Raw genomic sequence first — 19,757 nt, forward strand, 5'->3', positions numbered from 1 at the left:
AGCATCATTCGTGTGCATCGGAACTCTAATTGGTCTAATGCATTTTAGCGTTACGTGTTTTTGTATACATTTATTTTGATTCGAACATATTAAGAATTAGTTATATAAATTTTTAAGTGTACAATTTTCATAAAAATCAACTCTAGGTTTGTTAATTATTCTATATATTTATATATTTTTGACTTTTGACAATACGTAGTTTGTTCTCCCACTAAAAAGTACTCTCTCTATTGGGCATATAGTAATAGAGTCATTTTTTTAAGTAACACATTTTCTCATTATTACTTTCCTTCTCTTATTGTATTCTCTCTACTTTTTTCTTGTTTTCTGAGTACTTTATTATCTTTTTATTTATTACTTTATTGCACACCTTATTCTTAATATTCGTGTCAGAAAGAAATACAATTCAACTACTATGGAACGAAGGGAGTAGTAAGTAATATGTGAAAATGGAAGATTAGGTTAGTAAATTACACTTTGTCAAAGCCATTAACCTAATTCGTATCACTAGTAAACAAGATACAAACACAAAAACCAGTGTACATACTAACTAACTAACTACACCATTTTATTCTGTGAAAAAAAAGAACAAAGCTCTTTAACTAGTAGAATGAAGAATCAGTGAACAAAACGAAGCAAAGCGAGACCAACAGCAGCAATGGAGGCAAATGTCCCAACACAATATTTGATCAACTCGTATTTCAATGATTCTATGTTTGCCCTCAGCACATGAATTTCCTGACACAAGATTCAATGTAAGAATTTAGCATCAAATTGTAAGAAAATTTGAGAAATTTAATTAAGTACTGACTCGATCAATCTTGCTGTTGAGGTTAATTGTGTCTTGATGGTGATGGTTGAGCTCATCCCGGATTCGCCTGATCCATCACCAACAACAAATTAATTAAACTAGTTTACCTTAATTATATGCACAAGAAATTATTTATGTCTCTCTCTTTTTCTAATCCATACATACCCTTTTTCGAGATTAAGGTCCAACTTCAACCCTGCCGTGACTTTATCTATTTCATACCTGAACAGATTAACGCAAGATAACCATCGATGTAACATATCAAATAAGAGAACTCGTTTCAAAAGAGTAGTTTATCAAAAGAAGCATATTTGGCCCATTAAAGAGTTGGCCCATTTGATTTATATATTCCATATATATGTTGTTTTGGTTATCGAATTAGTTTATCGAAAGAAGAATCCATTTGGTCTATAAAACTCACATCTGGAGTCTGTTTGGTCAATTAATCCCACCTTTGTTGTTTTGGTCATGGAATTAGTTTATCAAAAGAGGGGGTCCGTTTGATCTTTAAACTCCACATCTGTTGTTTAGTCACGAGACTAGTTTATTAGAAGAGAGATTCTATTTGGTCAATAAATGACAGATGTGTTTATTGTTACAAACCAAACAAGAAAGGTTATTAGGAGAGACCCGAGCTCATTGGGTCTATAAATCCCACATCTGTTGTTTACCATAATCGATACGAGACATAAGGGGCGGACGCAGAAATAAATAACGATAAGGGTTGTGATTTCTAAATTTCATTTTAAAGTATATTTTTTAGAGTTTCAGATTATTTATAAGGACTTTTAAATAGTAATTTGTCTTAAATTTAGATAAATTATAAAATTTTAAAAAAGAAAAATACTTAAAATATAATTTTATTGAGGGCTTTAGCCCCACCCATTTTATACATGGGTCCGCCCCTGCGAGACATTGGAATCCGTAACAATGGCGCGCACCTTATCTCACTGCGGATTTTATCGATGTCGGACTTCAATTTCTCATTCTCTTGTTGCAGCAAAGAGACATGGTGAATCTACATTTCATATCATCACCATGATTTTTCTTCCATCATTCAACAAGGTTTACACATTTCAAAGAAACAAAAAACATACCACATCACTTTTAACTTCGCTTTCGAATTTGGAGGAGTTGGATTCGATCGTCATCACACTCTAGAAAAAAACCGAATTAATCAATGGATAAACAATCAAAAGAAGAAAACAAGGTTGAAAATGCTGACTTTCTCCATGTCAACTTTGGAGGCGAAGTTGTGAGCCACATTGTCGTAGCTGTCGTTTTGAACGTCCTTGAGCGCCTCCGTGATCGCCTCGGCCTGCTTCGTAGGCAGCCCCTTCGCCTCGAATTTCCTCACCTAATCAACCAAACGTCGACGAAGATAAAAAAATAAAAAGTTGATAATGCCTGTGTGTGAGTTAGCCAAGCGTTAGAGTGGTAAGGCCTGAAGCCAAATGTCTCATGTTCGAGTTCATTGTTACGCGATCTTTAAATTTATTCTATCTATCCCTTAAAAATAGAAACTTTCTATATTAGGAAATTTTTTCTCTCTAATTAGATGGGACCCAATTTCCACTAACACATTTTTCTTTCTATCTATCTCTTATATTTTACCAATTTGTATTAAACTCGTGTTATTCCAAAAGTTCATATTTTTAAGGGGCATATGAAGTAATTCATTTGCCTATAAAAAAAGATGATGATGAAAATGAGAGAGAAATAAATATTAATACACGAGAGCCAAAGTGTCCACGAAGATTAAAAAAAAAGAAGAGAGATAATGCATGTGCGTGAGTTAGCCAAGCGGTACAATGGTAATGTTTGAGGCCAAAGGTCTCAGGTTTGAGTTCACTGTGGCGCAATATTTTAATTTAATTCATTTGCCCATAAAAAAAAGATGCTAATGATAATGAGAGAGGAATAAATAAATAATTTACGAGAGCCAAAGTGTCGACGAGGATGAGGCGTTTGCAGTCGGGTCGAACAAGATCGCACAAGGGGCGGGGCTCAACGACGTCGGAGAAGGTCCGGGATGCGACCCGGTTGGCGCCATGCAAGCGGGGGGCGATTAGCAGAGCCCGCCTGCAGTATGCGGCTGCCATTTGAGATGAAAATGTGATTAATTGGTTGAATTGTGAGGAATAAACATGTATGATGGAGATGGGCTAATTAGCCAAAAATAATCAACAAAAGGGGGGGAGAGATGTGTATATATGTAAATGGGAAATTGAGTGGAAAACTAAAAATGGAAGATATTCATAAAGGAAAAAGGTGGGGAGATATATATTTGATGGTTGTAATGAGGAGACAACCAAAAATTATGGGGAGCAGTCCAATTGATATAATGGAAGCTAACTTCTTTCAAAACAAGCAAATACTTAAACCTTTTTAAATAAATAAAAGGAAAAAAAGCAATATTTGAAGCTTAAAAAGCTAAATTAAAGAGAGAGAAACAAGCAATACATAAAGCTTTAAGAAATAAATAAAAGGGGGAAAAACAATACTTGAAGCTTAAAAGGCTTAATAAAAAAGGGGAAAAAGCAATACTTAAAGCTTTAAAAATAAGTAAAAGGAAATTCTCGAAACCAAAAAATAATTAAAGGAAAAAAAGAGCAATACTTGAAGCTTTTAATTTAAAATCTCCGAAAAATCAATAAAATGAAAAAAAAGGGAAAATGACAATTAATACTTGAAGCTTTAAAATAAATAAGGGGGGAAATTATGAGAAAACCAAGCAATATTTTAAGCATTAAAATTTAAAAGCCCCAAAAAATAAATTAAAGGGAAAAAAGGATAAAACTAACAAGTGAAAAATAAAATAAAGCGCAAATAAATCAAAGGAAAAAGGAAAAAACTAACAATACTCAAAGCTTTGAAATGTGAGAATAGAAAAATAAAAAATAAAACGCCCACCGTGAGCTAGACGGGCTTCTTCTAATTTAATGGAGCAATTGTTTTTAAATGGTCAATAAATTTGAGTGTTAAGAGATTTCCAAAGATATTTTAAAAATATTGGATGAATACTTATATGAAATAAGTTTCTCATATATAATTTGAAATTTTATTCTCTCCATTTCATAACTCTATTTTCTCTCAAATCTTCAACCGAATATCATCTCAACCTTTTTTTTTAATACTCGTTTAATAAGAAAAATACTTTTATCAGTTTTCGGTATGGTTGACACAAATTACTATCTTGTTCTTAATATTTAAGTCCATCCGATTTATGAAAGACGAGGCATTGGATTTAGGGAATTATTGCTTTAATAATAAAATCGATAGGTACATCTTATGATGACTAATTATTACGTACGTATGTCACTATAAAATAAAAAAGCATGTCACAAAATTTACTTATGTGTATATTTTCGTTTGTAACATATGTGCGTGGATGTGTTTAACTACTCCATATTTTATTGCACCATTAACATTTTTTTTTGACATACCTCATATTCTTACTAAAATGCTAATTAATTGAGAATGGACGATTAGGTAGTAAATTACCATTGTCAAAATCAAATAATTAACGTAATTACTCGTATCTAATTCCTATCAATAGTAAATATAGAATGAAAATATTGTTATTCTTATTTATTAAAATGATATTGAGGTTAGCAACGATAATAACATATGCAAAAAGTCTCCTTTTTTGGAGTAGTAATAACACATTGTGATCCAAACTGGGTTTTTATGTTGTAGCTAGTTAGAAGCTTGTAGCAAAAGTCTTTGCATATTCCTCCCGCCTCGACTTGACACTCGACTTTCCCACTCGTTCGACAAACCTTGATTCCGGCGTCTGGTCTCACTCTACCTGCAAATTTTATCAACTCATGAGAGATCGAGAGGGAGAGACCGAGACAGATATGATGTGCTTACCGGCTGAGGTGAGCGAGAGATAAAGCATGATAGGAAGAGAGACGCCACGAGCTTCGTCATTACAAACTTGTGATGAATAGTGAGATAGCTAAGCTAGTAAAAAAATACTGTTGTTGAGATTGATATCATTTGGAACAATTATTGGTTAATTATATAGGAAATACTCTGCTTATCATTAGATGAATATTTCTATCGAATGAGTTTCTCATATATAATTTGATGTTATTTACAATTATGGTTTTTTGCTCTAGTATACTTTTGAAAATTTATTGTCTTCATTTCAAAACTATTTATCTTCTCTCAAATCTTCAACTGAATACCCTCTCAAACTTTTTTGTATCGTTTCATTTAATAAAAAAATACCTTATTAATTTTTTCGTATGATTGGCGCAAATTACGATCATGTTCGTTTTATTTAATTTTGATTTAGTCTCATAAACCTAATAAGAAACACCTATGAACTATCAAATGTTTTCTGTGCGCTTCATAAATTTAAGGTTGAATTGTCCGTAACTAAATGAAGTTTACGAAATTTTAGTTTTTGACTAAAATATTGTGGTAAGAGAAAATATTGCATGTATGTACTAACTCAATAGGAAGAAGTGAAAGTGATATAAGAATCAAGTCTACCTACCTAAGGCCACAATTTGAAACCAAGAAGTGAGAAAGAAACTAGATGTTTGTATCTAATAACAGCCTCTAACAAGTAATTCACTAACTACAAATTCTCTATTGTATCTACATGCAGTCGACGGATCAGCTCCAATTCGAGATTGATGCTGTCATCGTCCCCAGCTATATCCCGATTTTGATGGTGGAGTAGTGAGTGCCAATCTCTATGGTTTCACATCTTCTCGGTTGAAAACAGGGTAATAAGTATCCAGCTCGAGCTGTTCTAGGATCTGCTGCGTGCGCCATAGATAAGACGAGTGCCCGTCAATAAATTCAGTAGCGTCCACCTGTGTTAGATCGAAAAAGAGTAGGATGAGTTCTTATTTGGTGTTCCGAGATAATCATATCATGAAAAGTTGAACAGAGTTGCAGAGGGCTTTACATTTTCAATGCCTGGGACATCAACCGGCTGAATTCCGGCCAAACCTCTTGTAAGGAGACTGTTCAAAAAAAGAGAATCATTTGTGTAGTAGATATCATAAGCACGTTAAACTTTTGAATAATGGTTTGAGTTCATACTTGGCACGAAATGCCATTCCGAGCATCCAATCATTTGTTGAATATACATTGATGTATCTCCCGGCCACCATCTGCAGAATATTATGCAGCTAACTTCAGACCATGGAGAGTCATTAATGGATAGATCTCTTTCATAAACGACATTGCATCCCTATAATAATAGGTGCCAAGCAACTACCTTTCGAGTAGCTTCCCAGTTTGTGTCTTTAATAGCTATGGGAGCTCCAAGAAGAACAACTCTTTCCACGAGCCCAGCTGATTCAAAATCAAGGAAATGAACAAACTCCGACAAAATCAGATATGACAGTTTTAAAAGAAGAAATAGACAAAGCCAAAGCAGAATGGAGAACATGCCGCCTAGCAATTCAACTGTGAGTGTTGGTTGGAAGAAGTAACTGGACAAGAGTTGAAGGTTTACAAATGAGAGCTATTCTGCTGCACGATTTTGAAATTAATAATTTCTTAAGTCTATCGCCGTATTGGCTGGTGCAACGGGTCTGTTTGGGCTCAAACATGAACAAAATGCACAAACATCAAACCATGACTTTCTTTATATCATCTACATGCTTACCATTAGTTTCACTTTCAGCCAAAGTCTCAAGGCAACTCAGAATCACTCTCGCTCCTAATGAGAAACCCACGAGAGTCACAGGCCTGGAAAATTGTGAACACCATAAATTAAGAATTTTGGAAGGATACCAAAATTTACTACTTTTCTTAATGGATATACCTGTGCCCTTGCAAACCTTTCAGTAACACTTCTGCCAGCATTTTTCCTGCCTTATCAGATCTATAAAGTAGCAGAATATCACACACATCAGACTTTTCCACAATATAGGTCCCCTTTTAGTTGTATTAAATCGAGTATATTATGTACATCTATTTTCATTTGTGTTAAAATTAAGCCCCTTGTGTAAGACTTGGCTCCCTATACTTATATTTATGTTAAGTTAGGTCATTATACTACACCAAAAAATAAAGACCCGATTTTTAAAAAGGATAGTTTAGAGATGTAACATATACATGAAGAGAGATGATCAAAGTATAACTAATTTTATATACATAACTAGAGAACCCGAATTTAGTTCACTATAAAGGCGTTTTAGTTCACAACGCAAATTTGAAAATACGGAGTGAACCAAAACGCCATTATAGTGAACTAAATCGCTTTTTATAGTGAACTAAATTCGTATTCTCTAGCTATGCATTTAACTAGTGGTTTCCCTATATCACTTCTCTATACATGAAACCTAATAATTATCAAGAATTTCAGCATTATTTGAGTCTACCAGAAGCGTCATCTATTTATCTTGACTCAATATGACAAACAAAGCATCTGAGTTGTCACTATTTTATGACATTTGTCAAAGTCAAGTAGGAAGAAAAACCTGTCTATGGCAATTGCCCAACTGCTATCAATAAAACTAGTAAGAGAAAGCAATGCTGCCGGCCATGCCAGTGCTGTCATAAGGGTGCTTAATACAGTCATCATGGCGCCTTGTTTCATCAATTCCATGGCAATTTCTGCAGAAATAAAGTTACCATGTTCATGACTAAGAGTGAGTATTCAATGGCCTTAGCTGATAGATTTTTATACTTAGCCAACAGAAACAAAATCTTTAACTTGAAGTAAGCCAGTCTTGAATAGCAGTGCTGACAGCAATTAGATGCTCCGACTCCCACTGCAGTGCATACCTAAACATACAACAGGTATGCTTTCATAAGAAGTTAAGTATGCTTTCACTGCTAGTGAAATCATAAATGCACGGAATAATTAAATCTTGGGTCAAATTTACTTAACATACTACTTACTACAAGACAAGCAAAGCCACAAAATTGTGCTTGGTCAAATTATTTGCATTAGACCACCACAACATGGAATAATACAGGTGAATACGGCGCTTAGAGCATCTTCAATAAGGAAAGGTAAATGAAAGAGGTATATCATCTATTTACTTTCTCAAAAAGTGAAATATAACCTTCCAAAAAGTAACACATTCCAAAGGAAAAAGGTATATAGAAAGGTAAATGATTTTTTAAAAATAAAATAATAGAACAAAATGCATTAAAAAATATAAAGGCCATGTTTGGTTGGCGGGAAAGTAAAGTTGGCAAGGAAAATGATTCCTGGGAAAATGAATCCCGGGAATATGATTTCTAATAACTTTACTTTCCCGTGTTTGGAAAATATCAAGATTTGAAAGTATATATTTGATTTAAACACTAAACTAAAAATATACTTATCATTTTTTATTTATAAAAAATAATAATACATATTATTTAATAAATTATTAATTACAAATGATAATAATTATATTATTTTATTTATTATTACGATGGATAGTTTAAATATGGATTATACATCATAATATATAATATAATAATATAATAATAAATAAGATTATTATTATTATCATTATATTTACTTAATTTTTAATTGAATAAATTTTATAATTTAAAATTTCACTATAATTTTATTGTTAATTACTAATTTATAAATTAATAATTATTATATTATTATATAATTATAATTATATTTAATTATTTAATAAATTATTATTATTATTATTATGATAATAAAATAAAAATAAATATTAATAATATAGTTATAATTATGATCATTTGAATTATAGTTATTTATTATCCTGAAATTAAGTATGGTTTATACTTTTAAATTATTTTTAAAACATTGTAATAAATAATAACAATAATAATAATAATAAACTGTACTATATTGCATTAAATATGTAAAAATCCTAAAACTTGGAAAAAGAATACCTAAGAAAAGTTAGGATTCAGAATCCTGAAAAGTTGTACTAACTTTTCTTGTTTCAGGATTTTGATTACTTTCTCAGTTTGATTAAAAACGGAAACAAACACAGGAATTTAAAATTTAAGAATCAGATTACTTTCCCAGACAGAATCCTGGTAACCAAACATGGCCAAAGTGTAATACCTTCTCAAATTCCTTCCCCTTGGAAAATGTTTTTTCATGAAAAGAAGGCAAATATGGTAGTTATAAGATTTTACCTAGAAAATGTTTTTTCATGAAAAGAAGGCAAATATGGTAGTTATAAGATTTTACCCCTCCATTGATGGAGAGATAAAGATACCTCTTCAAAATGGGAAAATGTATAATACATTCTCAAATACATTTCCCTTTGGAGAATGATTTTTCATGCAAAAAAAAAAATAAGGTAGTTATATACCTTTACCTCTCCATTTACCTCTCCCCTTGGAGATGCTATTAATAATCACGGAAAGCAATAAACTGCAGGGAAAGATACCTTTCCAAGTTTTCATGTTGTGCTTCCCAAGGCCTCAAAAAGTCTTCTTCCTCAAAAACGAATCCTGATATTAAGATCTCAACAGCTAATCGCTGACAAGAAAATTTGAGTAAGGAGAGTGGATACTATACAGAAAGGAAGAAACAACACATAATTTTGTATCTCAGGAATCAAGATAACTGCTTCTATTTCTACTAAACAATATTAACAAGACAACAAATATTATCATAAGCTATTATTTTTTCTTCTCCATTTCCAAATTTTATCCAGCTGAAGAAACTCACCCCTTGATTATGGTTATTCCCTATTGCTTTGAACTCAAATTCTTCAACATCACCAATTCTCCTAGCCACTTTGGTACCTGTAAGTCCGGCTCCAGCCGCTGTGCCAAAAGTAAGGCAGTGAAATATAAATTGGCAGACAAAACTTGGAAGTAGTTATCAACAGACACTGAAACAAATTTATTTAGTAGAGAGAAATAGTAGTAATTTAATGGATAAAAACACTTAGAAAGTTCATCAATTGATTGATGATGAAAAAGGGCACACACCTCCAAAGGAAGCTGCAACAGCCACAGAACCCGCAACGCTTCCAGCAGCAGTAGCTACTGCAGCAAACCCACCTGCCCCAATAACAGGTATAATGGTCCCTAATGCCGGTGCTAAAGCACCGAACCCAGCTGCAATTGCTGGAGCAGCTAAACCTTCAATGACAAAAACAAACTCGCAAACTCAGTATACCCACCCAACATATTAAATTCCAAAATACTATGAAATCATGTTTTCCATCATCATCAATAAAACAATGAATAAAGAAAAAAAACACACCTCCAGTAATTGCCATCAAGGTACCTCCTGTTAGTGCAGCAGCACCAATGATGCCTCCACGTTTCCACTTCTCCCACGAGGTGTCTGCGGAATTTCCTTCTTCTTTGGATTCCTCCTCTTTCAAAATTGCCATCGCAGTACAAGCAACCATAATTTCAATTGCTTCCTGCAATTTTTAGCTAAATTGTCAGAATCATTTAGTAGTAAGAATCATTTAGTTTAGTAAGAATCAGCAGAGAAAAGACCACCGCAGCTGCAACTTGCTCTGAAATGTTGAGAGAACACTTGGAGCTAACAGGAACATACATGTAACAGGTCTGAGATCTTATAGTCGGATGTTCACCTTCTTTAAGAGGAAGATTATTGCACAATAGACTAGCAGAGACCTAATCCTTCAGGAGAAGACATCCAATAATATAAAGCAAAGAAAAGGATCTAATGCTGCGCGGAGTTGAACAAATTATTTTTTACATGCAGTCCTACGATGCATGCTAATTTTGACGTGCCAACCCAAGGGATAATTCCAGTATATCTGAGGATCAAAGAAATAAAAACTTTATGCAACACATTTAAAAACCAGAACATATGTAATTATACCATTTTTATCCATTTGACATCAAACCATGTGGCCAGCAACCTCAATGCTACACGATGTCTGGAATCATAGCCCTTTCTTCTTTTGGCGGACTTTTCATTATCTTCAGGCGGATCTGCCAGACAAGCTGAAAGAAGCTCATAAAGAACCAAAACTTTCGTCTGGTAACTAACTATTTCTGCCTCTTCCATTGGCCTTCCATCTGATTCAATGATATTTTTTCTGACCGCTTGCTCTGATTTAGATGTAGCAACATCTTTCTCCAGCTGAGAAACATCAGATGGACCCCTCTCTTCTGGTTTCGATTCTTCAGTTTCCTCTGGGGTTGAAAACTTCTCCCGACACGAATACTCATACTTTAGTTGTCTTTCCTTTTTGGAGTCCTGGTCTGCAGGCGACAATTCCAATTTCGAAGACATAGCAATGACAGCGTCGACTAGAGCAGTTACATTATTAGCAACTTCTGATGGCACATTACCACTTTCCTCCGCAAGTAACCTTAGGAACTGGCGATAGAGCAAAAATGAAACCAATAGAAATTTAGAACGCACCCACTAATTCCAGCAGATCCCTAGCAACTGAGACAATACTAATACGACATAAGAGTTGTACAATCTCTTAATATACATGGATTACCCTGTGTTATGTTTTTCTACCTAGGCTAATAACTAATGGTGATGTGAATACCATGCAAATCCTTTATCTATCACGACAGAATACTAATCTCTCTGGTTTAAGATTAGACAAGATAATAGATAAAGCAATAAAGCATCACAAATTTATTAGGTGAGAGTAAAATTGCAGTTGAAAGTGAAAAATCTGAGAAATTAATAAACTCACAGCTCCATGATTCTTTGCTGGTGAAGATCCAGCAGATTCCTCCAGCCCACCCCATGATTTGCTATCAATTTCAAAAAACCTGAAATCACAAAAACAAGGCATCAACTATTTGTGAAGTAGACATGCATATATTCAAATAGAAGGTCGGCATTGCTACGCTTCTCCAAAAAGGGGGGAAATTAATTACTTGAAGACAGGTTGAAGGAGGGCGGAGGATCGATTGCCCCACAGCGACGGACTGCCGTCATCGGCGGAGGCGGGAAGGCCGAGTGGCTGAGTCTGGTGAATCTGCGCCTGGTTCAAGGCCATCGCAAAGAGTGCTGACGCCGAGTGTTTCTGCGGCGGCGTCAGCATCGATTTCGATGATGATGATGATGATGATGACATTTCTTTGCCTTTTTTACCGTTCGAATTGGCGCTAATTGGAATTAAACATGCGAAAATGAAGAAATCGAGAGAATTTCCGGAGATAAATTGATAGGGAATGATGAGATTATACAAAATATTCGAGTGAATGAAGCATTTGATCAGATGGAATGATGATTCAGCAGTTGATGTGTTCGTTTACGATTTTTCTTTGTTTTCCATTTAGTTTTGACGGTTTCTCGTTATAATATGAAATTATAGCAATTAAATACACATAAGTATTTTCTAGTAAATATATCACTCCATGAGACTATACAAAATAAAAACAAACACACTTTGCATTAAACATTGAACTTTTATTAAATTTTCAAGGCTCAACAAAATATGAAACATATAGGATCCACATTCAACTTTAAAATCGATCAGAAAATTTATGAATTCTAAATTTGTTCACAATTATCTCATTGCAGAATTTTTGGTTTAAGCGAGTATTCGATATGGTGGTCGGGAAATCGCACGTGAAGGTCACAGTTGAGGGGGTTAAACGGTCTGTTGTTCATACCGAAAATAGTGTTATTTTGTTTAAAACATCAACATGTTATAGCCAATAGATACCCAATTTTTTCAGCATTGGTGCAACTTCTATTGCTACTATATTTAAATGCTTAACATCTATTTTCTGCAGGCCAAGACCTTTCAAATGGTCAGGAACTTTCAAATAAGTACTTATGGAACATGTGCATTTCTTACAATTCATAAAGTCATTTGTGAAGGTTGTCTCATTTAAGACAAAGAATAACATTATAAGTACTACATACAATTGTGACAATTACCCTTTTCACAGAAATGTGTCTATATATGTTACAAGTTGAAGAGAATACCAATTAAGAACACAATTACAATCAAATCACTCAACAATCAAAATAGATCACAACAAACTAGTGAGCCACTCATGCCCATCAATGAAACTAAGTGATATAAATGGTTGAGCCTCTTCCTTGGTGAGCTCCCTCGCCCACTTCACCCTCCCCCCGAAACCCGCCCCGGGCCCCGAACACTTGAACTGCCCATAGAACACCGTCCTACACCAAAAAAAAAACTCGTTAACGTTAAAACTCATCTCATCCCTTAAATGGCCTTATAGTTAAACAGAAAAGAAAAAGCGTGATTTATTAATTAATTAATTACATTTGTCTTTGTTTGTCACCCCAGTCATTCCAGCCTCTAGGGGTGATGATATTATCCATGTAGGTGTAGGCGAAGATGACACGGGAGAACGTGCCCCATGCCCGGCCCAGATAGAGGGCGCCCGACCCGGTGACCTTGCAGTTGACGAAGGAGAAGCCCGTTTCTTCGAGCATGCTTTCCCTCTTCTGGGCTGTTAGAGCGCCGTACGTGTCGGTCTTGGCGTGGAGATGGCAGCTCTCGTAGAGAGACAGCCCGTTTCCGAAGATGAAGTCGACCGAGCCTTGGATGTAGCATTTCTTGAAATAGTGCCTCCCCTTGTGGTCGTAGAGAGTGTCTTGCGCCCCTACGAATCTGCAGTTTATGAACGCCGCCATGTCGGCCGATATCCGCAGCGCCACCGCCTGCTTCCCCGCCGCCCCTGCCGGCGGAGGCCGCGCCTTGTTCTTGTTGGGAAAAAAATTAAACAAACTAATATTAGAATCACATGTCGATATAAAGATAGAACTGAAATTACTATATTAATAAATCACATGGACTGCTCTTATAATCATTAATTGATTGTAAGATGGAACTTTACGAACTTTAATATCAGAGCGTATCGCAGAAAATTAGATGTAAATGTTTACTAATCCAGTAATGTATCTTGGTCGAAAAAGAAAAATGACTAACTCAAAAGTGTAATTGAGCTTCAAATTTGGTCCAATCCCAATAAGGAAAAATTGTTTCACCTAAAGATTCGAAGAAAGGTGTTGACAAATGAAACAATTAAATATAACAATATTCGACATTAGTGTAAATAGAGAATTTGGACCACTATAAGTCTCGTGGACTATTCTAACTATCCCCATTGATTCTAGAAGATTAGATAATTCCTTCTATCAAAAGTGAAATCTCATCTGACTTATATCAATTCTCTAATTATTCTAACTCATTAGTATCACCTTAACTCTTAAATTATGGACAACCTTAAATATGATGTTCTTTGCGACGAAATGCGGCGCGTTGACAGCGAACGTGGCAGAGCCGTAAGTTCCGAGAGGCTCCCCAGTGGGGCCGAGGCGACCGGCCGTGTCGTCCCACCGGATTATGGTCCTTCCACCGCCGGCTCCTTCCAATGTGAGGTAAGCCAATGTGACAGGAATTTCAATCTTCTCCCTATATATATAAATACACACATTTAACATCAAAATTGAATTAAATCTAACAATGTACATACTACAAATTAACAAATGTGAAATTACCTATAGGTCCCTGGAGCAACCGAAATAACTACCCGGCATGGATTAAAGAGAGGCAGAGAAGCAATGGCGCTCTTGATAGTGGTGAAGTCTCCTTTCTTGGGATTCTTGTGAACCTTAATGTTCTTGCAAGGATGGGAGATGTGGTTGGCCTCCATTGCGATAGAATGGTTGCGCCAGCTCATGCGTCTCACCCAATCGAGGTAGTTTTCTTCGCTGGTTTTGAAGTTGTTGTCGGAATTCGCAGTGCAGTTCATCAAGAAGAACAATAACATGAAGAGCTTGAGTGCCATGAATTGTGTCCAAGAGTCCATGCTAGTTTAGTGGGATGGTCTTATCCAAGAAAGATAGAAACAGAGTTTATTTTAAGTAGGATGGGGTGGGGTGGGGCTGCAAGGTCTTCTGCTTTTGTGTTTGTTAGTTATGTCAGATTTCAGTCCCATCACTTACTAACTGTCAAACCCTGTTTTCTAGTGTCAATTTTGAGGACCAAATTAAACTCATGTTGAAATTTTGTATTGCACTGTCAAAATTATGAATCTACAACCTTATTTTTACTTGTAGTTTTGGTGTTGATATATCCAACTAAGTGCCTAACTGTCTTGGTTCAGTGAACTCCTTTTATGTTGGTTCATTTACTAGTGTTAATAATATGATGTACTACATCACATTTGACTCAATTTGATGCATTTTTCTTTTGAGATAGTAATTGTAGCAATTAAGACAATGTCTTCACATTTGTAGCAAAATGAAAACTATCTTTTTTCTTTTAATTGTTGGGATTTGTCGTAGTATTCTCCGTTTGTGAAATGGCGAGATTTTCCCTTCACAATACTGAAAAACGACAAACATTAGGTAGTTATCGTCTTTTTTTTTTAAATTACAAAGTTTTTACATGATTGTTACCAGCGCAAATTAATTGTACTCGCAAAAGGCGAGCACCACACGTGTTTGTAAACTTTTAGCGCTAAGACTTGGCGCCATATCTTTGCAAGCGCACTTGTGCACGCATATACTGCGAACATGCACCTTTATGTTCACTAAAACGACATACAAAAGGATTTTGCGAGCACAACCTTTGCTCCCAAATTTGACGACTACATATGCTCGCCAAAGTTGTCGGCATACTAAATTGCAAGCACGTGTAATTGCGGATTGGAGAGTGATGAATCGGCGAATTTTTGATGATGATGAATGCTCGTAAAAATAAATTACGACACAGAGAATTTTACGTGGTTCGATTTACTGAGGTAAATCTACGTCCACGGGGAGAAATGGGGGCAGGTTTGTATTGCTTGATCTGCCAATTACAGCTTACAACACAGACTTGCTATATGATTATTTCTCTAGAGAGATTCCAACCCTTTTCTACCAGATCTAAGTTCTATTTATACATTGAACTAAGATCGTGGCTTACATCATCACTCTAGGTCGTGGATGTCGTGTAGGTCATGGCCTAAGATCGTGGCCTGAGTTGACGCCACGTGGTAGTGGGTGTGTTGGAAGTTGTGGAAATCCTGCATGGGTCCACTAACTCCTTGTTCGGTCGAATACTGAGACCGAACTGCTTTGGTTGCCGATCTGAGAGTAGAGCTTGATGCCGACCTGAGAGCAGAGCTTGATTGGTTGGCTTTTACCGAGCTGTAGGCTGAGGCCGAACTCTTTGGTAATGCCGAACTCATCCGAACTCTTTGGTCATGCCGAACTCATACTCTTCCTTGGGCTTCGGGCTGATGGGCCGTCATTGCTGTTGGGCTTGTTTAGTCCGTACCCCATCACTACCCCCCCGAAAGACGAAGTGAATCACTTCGGCGAAGCGAGTCACTTCGGCATTCTGGATAAAGGTACGGGGGAGGCTGACGTCAGGGGACGTGCCTTGCATGTGACTGCATTAAATGCGACAGTAAAATCCGGCCGTTGAATCCTGAAAAGGTGGGATTCGAAACGGTGCGACGATTTTGAAATCTTCGTCGAATCTGATAAATACCTCCTTTCTTCGTCATTGAAGCACTTTTGCGACTGCTTCTTCTGCACTCTCTCTTTTGCGTGAAAGATTTTCTTCCGCTTTCAAAAAATTTCCTCAGATTTTGCAAGGAGTAAGGACCATGTCTGCTTCTTCTTCGTCTGAGTCTGGTAGCGGTGGTGAAGGGGGTAAGGGGTCTTCTAGCCGGAAAGAATCCGGGGAGAAGACCGTAGAGTATTTTCACAGTATCTTGAGTAAGGATACTGTGATATCCCTTCACGAAAAATACTCTTTTCCTGGGGGGAAGGTTGCGATTCCCGACGACCTTTATAGGGCGGACTCGCCGCCGGAAGGTTACGCCACCGTCTACGAAGCCAGCTTAGAATGCGGGCTTCGTTTCCCTCTTCCCCTTGCCTTTGTAGAGTTGCTAGATTTTTTTCAACTCCCTTTAGGTCAGGTGACTCCGAACTCTTGGAGGCACTTATCGGCTTTTGCTGCCGAACTGCGTAGGCTAGATAAGGATCTGTCTCTGAGGGCAATCCTTAATTTTTTCCAGTTTAAAAGGAAGGGATCTTGGTTTTACTTGGTCCCTTTACAGCCTTTTAGGGCCTTTTGTAAAACCAAATGGCCGAAATGGCAAAATCGCTTCTTTTTTATAATAGGACCGCGGCTCCTAGTTTTCCCTGGAGAGGGCCGAAGTCCGTTATCCGTCATCCTCGGCCTGAACCGTTGGACGAGCTCGATGGCGAGCTCAACAAGATTCCCATAGTTAGGAAACAATACCCGGAGTCTGAGCTCGTCAAGGGCGACGTCGTGTTCGACATCTCGTCTTCGGACGAAGAGGCCGAGGGTGAGGATTTCTCTTTATCTTTATGCTCTACTGCTTTAACGAAGAAAACCTGACTTTGCTTTCTTGCTTTTTGGCAGTGTACATGCTGAGTAAGGCTACCCGAAAATCTTCGGAGTCCAAGGAGCCGGAGAGGCCGAAAACCACCAGCTCGGCGTCTGATGCCGAGAGGACTCCGAAAAGGCAAAAAACCTCTTCGGATCCGAAGAAGCCGGAGTCGACTTCGGCAAAGGGGAAGGGGAGGGCCCAGAAGCCCCCGAGAGTGCCAGAGAAAGATGTGGTCTTGGCGCCTCCTTCGGAACATATCTGTGAGCCGTTTTTATGGCCCACGGACTTCGCCGAGGTGAACTCTCTTCTTGATTTTCTGGCCTTGCTTTTTTTTTCTGTATTTTTTGTGGCCCCTTTGTTGACTTTTTTCTTTATCCATTTTCAGAGGAACGATATGCTCTCCAAGCTCGTCGCCGTCGAACTCTCCAAAGCGTCCAATGACTATGCCGAGATGCAGAGGAAGTTGGCGGCTGCTTGTCATCGGGCCGAACAGGCTGAGGCTAACTTTGAGAAGGCCAGAGCTGCTAGGATTTCGGCCCAGGATGAAGCTCAGTTTGCCAAAAACCAGCTCGTCATCCAGCGAGAGCAGGCGAAGCGGAGCGATGCTGCTGCCGTGGTTGCCCAAGGGGAGGCTCTCCGTGTTTACACGGAGAAACTCTTTTTGAGCAGCCAGTTCTCGGCCTTTGTCGGTAGCCTGGTAAGGCTAATTGCCGATAAGGGCGAGCAGGGGGCCGACGTCGTGCTGCCTCTGTACAGCCGAGAGATAGCAGCTCGTCTTCAGAATCTGCCGCTCCTGGAGGAGCTCGCTTCATCCTCGGTCCTGCTTTCTGCAGACCGAGTCCGGAGTTGCCGAGCTGATCGGGACGAGAACCTGGAGGCTATCTTTGCCTCCGTGGGACCCGTTTCACCCGCTTCGACTTACAACGGAGAGGGTGAGGCCGAGCTGCTGGAGCTGGAGGCCGAAGTCGAGCGGGCCGGGCATCCGGAGAAGGAAGCCGATCAGGAGGCGGAGGCGAGGCCGGCAGGAGGCGAGGCCGAGGCTGAGGTAGTTCCGGAGAAAGAAGCTGAACCAGACCAAGGAGCCGGAGACGAAGCTGGCGAAGTATGATTTCGTTTCCCTTCTCTTAGTCTAGTTTCTTCCTTGTAAAATGGCCTTGAAGCCCTCCTAGTGTAAAAAATTCTCCTTGTGAATGAAAAATTCTCTACACTTGTCTTCGTATAGCTTTTCGTACTCGCCTTTATTCCTGTAGTATTTCACTATCTGCTCGGTACATCTGCCGAACTAATATAGCTGCTTTGTACTCAAGGAGATGGAGATACTTCACTGGAAACGGCTGTACTCTTCGGCTTTAGACGAAGCTGAGAAAAGAGCTATAGCCGATCAGACGAAGAATGACGAGCTTCTGGCTCGTTTAGTGAAGCTGGAGGCCGATAATAAGGACTTAGAGTCCGATAAGAAGGATCTGGAGGCCGAGCTGAATACGACCATTGCTGAGAGGACTGCGTACGAGGATTACATCCGTGTGCGCGGGGGCTTGACCATATCAGATGTTCAGAGTCGAGTTGACGAACTGTGGGAGGAATATCATGTACTCCGGAGGAACAATGAGCTGGAGAGCTCGGCTTGCCAACAAGTTGTGAAATCATTACGGCGCTGGGCTTCTCGGTACGACATTGTTCTTTCTCGGCGCCCCTCCATAGAAAGATTCCTTCGGCATATCGTGGCAACAGATGCTCGCACTCCAGATCAAACCTCTGGTTCCCTTGTTCAAAATCCTACTCCCAGTCAACAACGAACTCCGGAACAGCCGGAAACGTCAAGACGAGAACGGGCTCAGGAGCAACCGGAATCGTCAAGACAGGGACGGACTGAAACTCGCCGAGGAGTTGTGACTATGAGCGAGCACGATCAGCAGATGCTTATTGCAGAGACTCTTCATCGCCGAGGTGTTAGGACTTCTCGGGCTCGGGGAAGAGGCGTTGGGTCGAGGATAGCATCTCGTCGACCTGCTTATTCTTCATCTGCTCGGAACAACCGAACTCGGCTTCCAAAGGGTTTTGTAGATAGGTGGCTTAACTTCAGCAACCCTGGACAGTAGAATAGTCCTTTGTAATAGCGTAACGCCATTTTGTAGGGTAGCGGAGTTGTATGCCGAACAAGATTTGAAAATGAAATTTTGTTTTCGCTTCTAACACTGTATTTACAGCTTAGCGAAAAAATTTCATCGTACTTGTCCTCGGTCTTATGAAGTAAACTTCTTTGACCGGACTTGGTCCTTGATCTTATGAAGTAAACTTCTTTGACCGGACTTGGTCCTTGGTCTGATGAAATAAACATCTTTGACCGGACTCGTCTTTGGTCTGATGAAATAAACATCTTTGACCGGACTCGTCTTTGGTCTGATGAAATAAACATCTTTGACCGGACTCGTCTTTGGTCTGATGAAATAAACATCTTTGACCGGAATCGTCTTTGGTCTGATGAAATAAACATCTTTGACCGGACTCGTCTTTGGTCTGATGAAATAAACATCTTTGACCGGACTCGTCTTTGGTCTGATGAAATAAACATCTTTTGACCGGACTCGTCTTTAGTCTGATGAAATAAACATCTTTGACCGGACTCGTCTTTGGTCTGATGAAATAAACATCTTTGACCGGACTCGTCTTTGGTCTGATG

The 19,757-nt window shown here is 38.2% G+C and overlaps 3 protein-coding genes across 3 annotated transcripts; all 3 read right to left on the reverse strand.

Annotated features, from left to right (window-relative positions):
- Positions 1-500: 500 nt before the first annotated feature.
- LOC121790157 (protein FMP32, mitochondrial-like) lies at positions 501-2,983 on the reverse strand. The gene is made up of 7 exons (XM_042188436.1): positions 2,749-2,983; positions 2,037-2,168; positions 1,909-1,968; positions 1,753-1,829; positions 977-1,033; positions 812-878; positions 501-738 (listed from the first exon to the last, which is right to left on the reverse strand). Exons 1-7 carry the CDS (start codon positions 2,911-2,913, stop codon positions 619-621), a joined length of 678 nt encoding a protein of 225 aa, XP_042044370.1. The 5' UTR covers positions 2,914-2,983; the 3' UTR covers positions 501-618.
- A 2,275-nt stretch (positions 2,984-5,258) lies between these two features.
- On the reverse strand, positions 5,259-12,007 carry LOC121790155 (transmembrane and coiled-coil domain-containing protein 4-like). Its single transcript, XM_042188434.1, has 15 exons — positions 11,615-12,007; positions 11,428-11,506; positions 10,590-11,093; positions 9,993-10,158; positions 9,716-9,868; positions 9,450-9,547; positions 9,166-9,257; positions 7,503-7,573; positions 7,267-7,402; positions 6,609-6,668; positions 6,450-6,532; positions 6,057-6,133; positions 5,879-5,949; positions 5,742-5,799; positions 5,259-5,646 (listed from the first exon to the last, which is right to left on the reverse strand). The coding sequence occupies exons 1-15, from the start codon at positions 11,812-11,814 to the stop codon at positions 5,524-5,526; spliced, it is 1,971 nt and encodes a 656-aa protein (XP_042044368.1). The 5' UTR covers positions 11,815-12,007; the 3' UTR covers positions 5,259-5,523.
- Positions 12,008-12,613: 606 nt separating this feature from the next.
- On the reverse strand, positions 12,614-14,512 carry LOC121790156 (probable pectinesterase 53). Its single transcript, XM_042188435.1, has 4 exons — positions 14,223-14,512; positions 13,947-14,136; positions 12,982-13,424; positions 12,614-12,875 (listed from the first exon to the last, which is right to left on the reverse strand). The coding sequence occupies exons 1-4, from the start codon at positions 14,510-14,512 to the stop codon at positions 12,722-12,724; spliced, it is 1,077 nt and encodes a 358-aa protein (XP_042044369.1). The 3' UTR covers positions 12,614-12,721.
- Between the last annotated feature and the right edge of the window lie 5,245 nt (positions 14,513-19,757).

Source organism: Salvia splendens, unplaced genomic scaffold, assembly GCF_004379255.2.
Source record: "Salvia splendens isolate huo1 unplaced genomic scaffold, SspV2 ctg426, whole genome shotgun sequence".
In the NCBI taxonomy this organism is placed as follows: Eukaryota; Viridiplantae; Streptophyta; class Magnoliopsida; order Lamiales; family Lamiaceae; genus Salvia; species Salvia splendens.

What these genes read in the sequence shown, in the direction of transcription:
- LOC121790155 (XM_042188434.1), bottom strand. Translation starts at nt 11,814, where the DNA reads ATGTCATCATCATCATCATCATCATCGAAATCGATGCTGACGCCGCCG. An exon ending in CTCCTTCAACCTGTCTTCAA is followed by an intron (nt 11,507 to 11,614) that starts GTAATTAATTTC and finishes TTGTGATTTCAG; the next exon opens with GTTTTTTGAAATTGATAGCA. An exon ending in CAACATGAAAACTTGGAAAG is followed by an intron (nt 7,574 to 9,165) that starts GTATCTTTCCCT and finishes TTGTATGTTTAG; the next exon opens with GTATGCACTGCAGTGGGAGT.
- LOC121790157 (XM_042188436.1), bottom strand. Translation starts at nt 2,913, where the DNA reads ATGGCAGCCGCATACTGCAGGCGGGCTCTGCTAATCGCCCCCCGCTTG. An exon ending in CCAAAGTTGACATGGAGAAA is followed by an intron (nt 1,969 to 2,036) that starts GTCAGCATTTTC and finishes GTTTTTTTCTAG; the next exon opens with AGTGTGATGACGATCGAATC. An exon ending in TCAACAGCAAGATTGATCGA is followed by an intron (nt 739 to 811) that starts GTCAGTACTTAA and finishes ATCTTGTGTCAG; the next exon opens with GAAATTCATGTGCTGAGGGC.
- LOC121790156 (XM_042188435.1), bottom strand. Translation starts at nt 14,512, where the DNA reads ATGGCACTCAAGCTCTTCATGTTATTGTTCTTCTTGATGAACTGCACT. An exon ending in GTTGCTCCAGGGACCTATAG is followed by an intron (nt 14,137 to 14,222) that starts GTAATTTCACAT and finishes TTATATATATAG; the next exon opens with GGAGAAGATTGAAATTCCTG. An exon ending in CAAAGAACATCATATTTAAG is followed by an intron (nt 13,425 to 13,946) that starts GTTGTCCATAAT and finishes TTTCCCAACAAG; the next exon opens with AACAAGGCGCGGCCTCCGCC.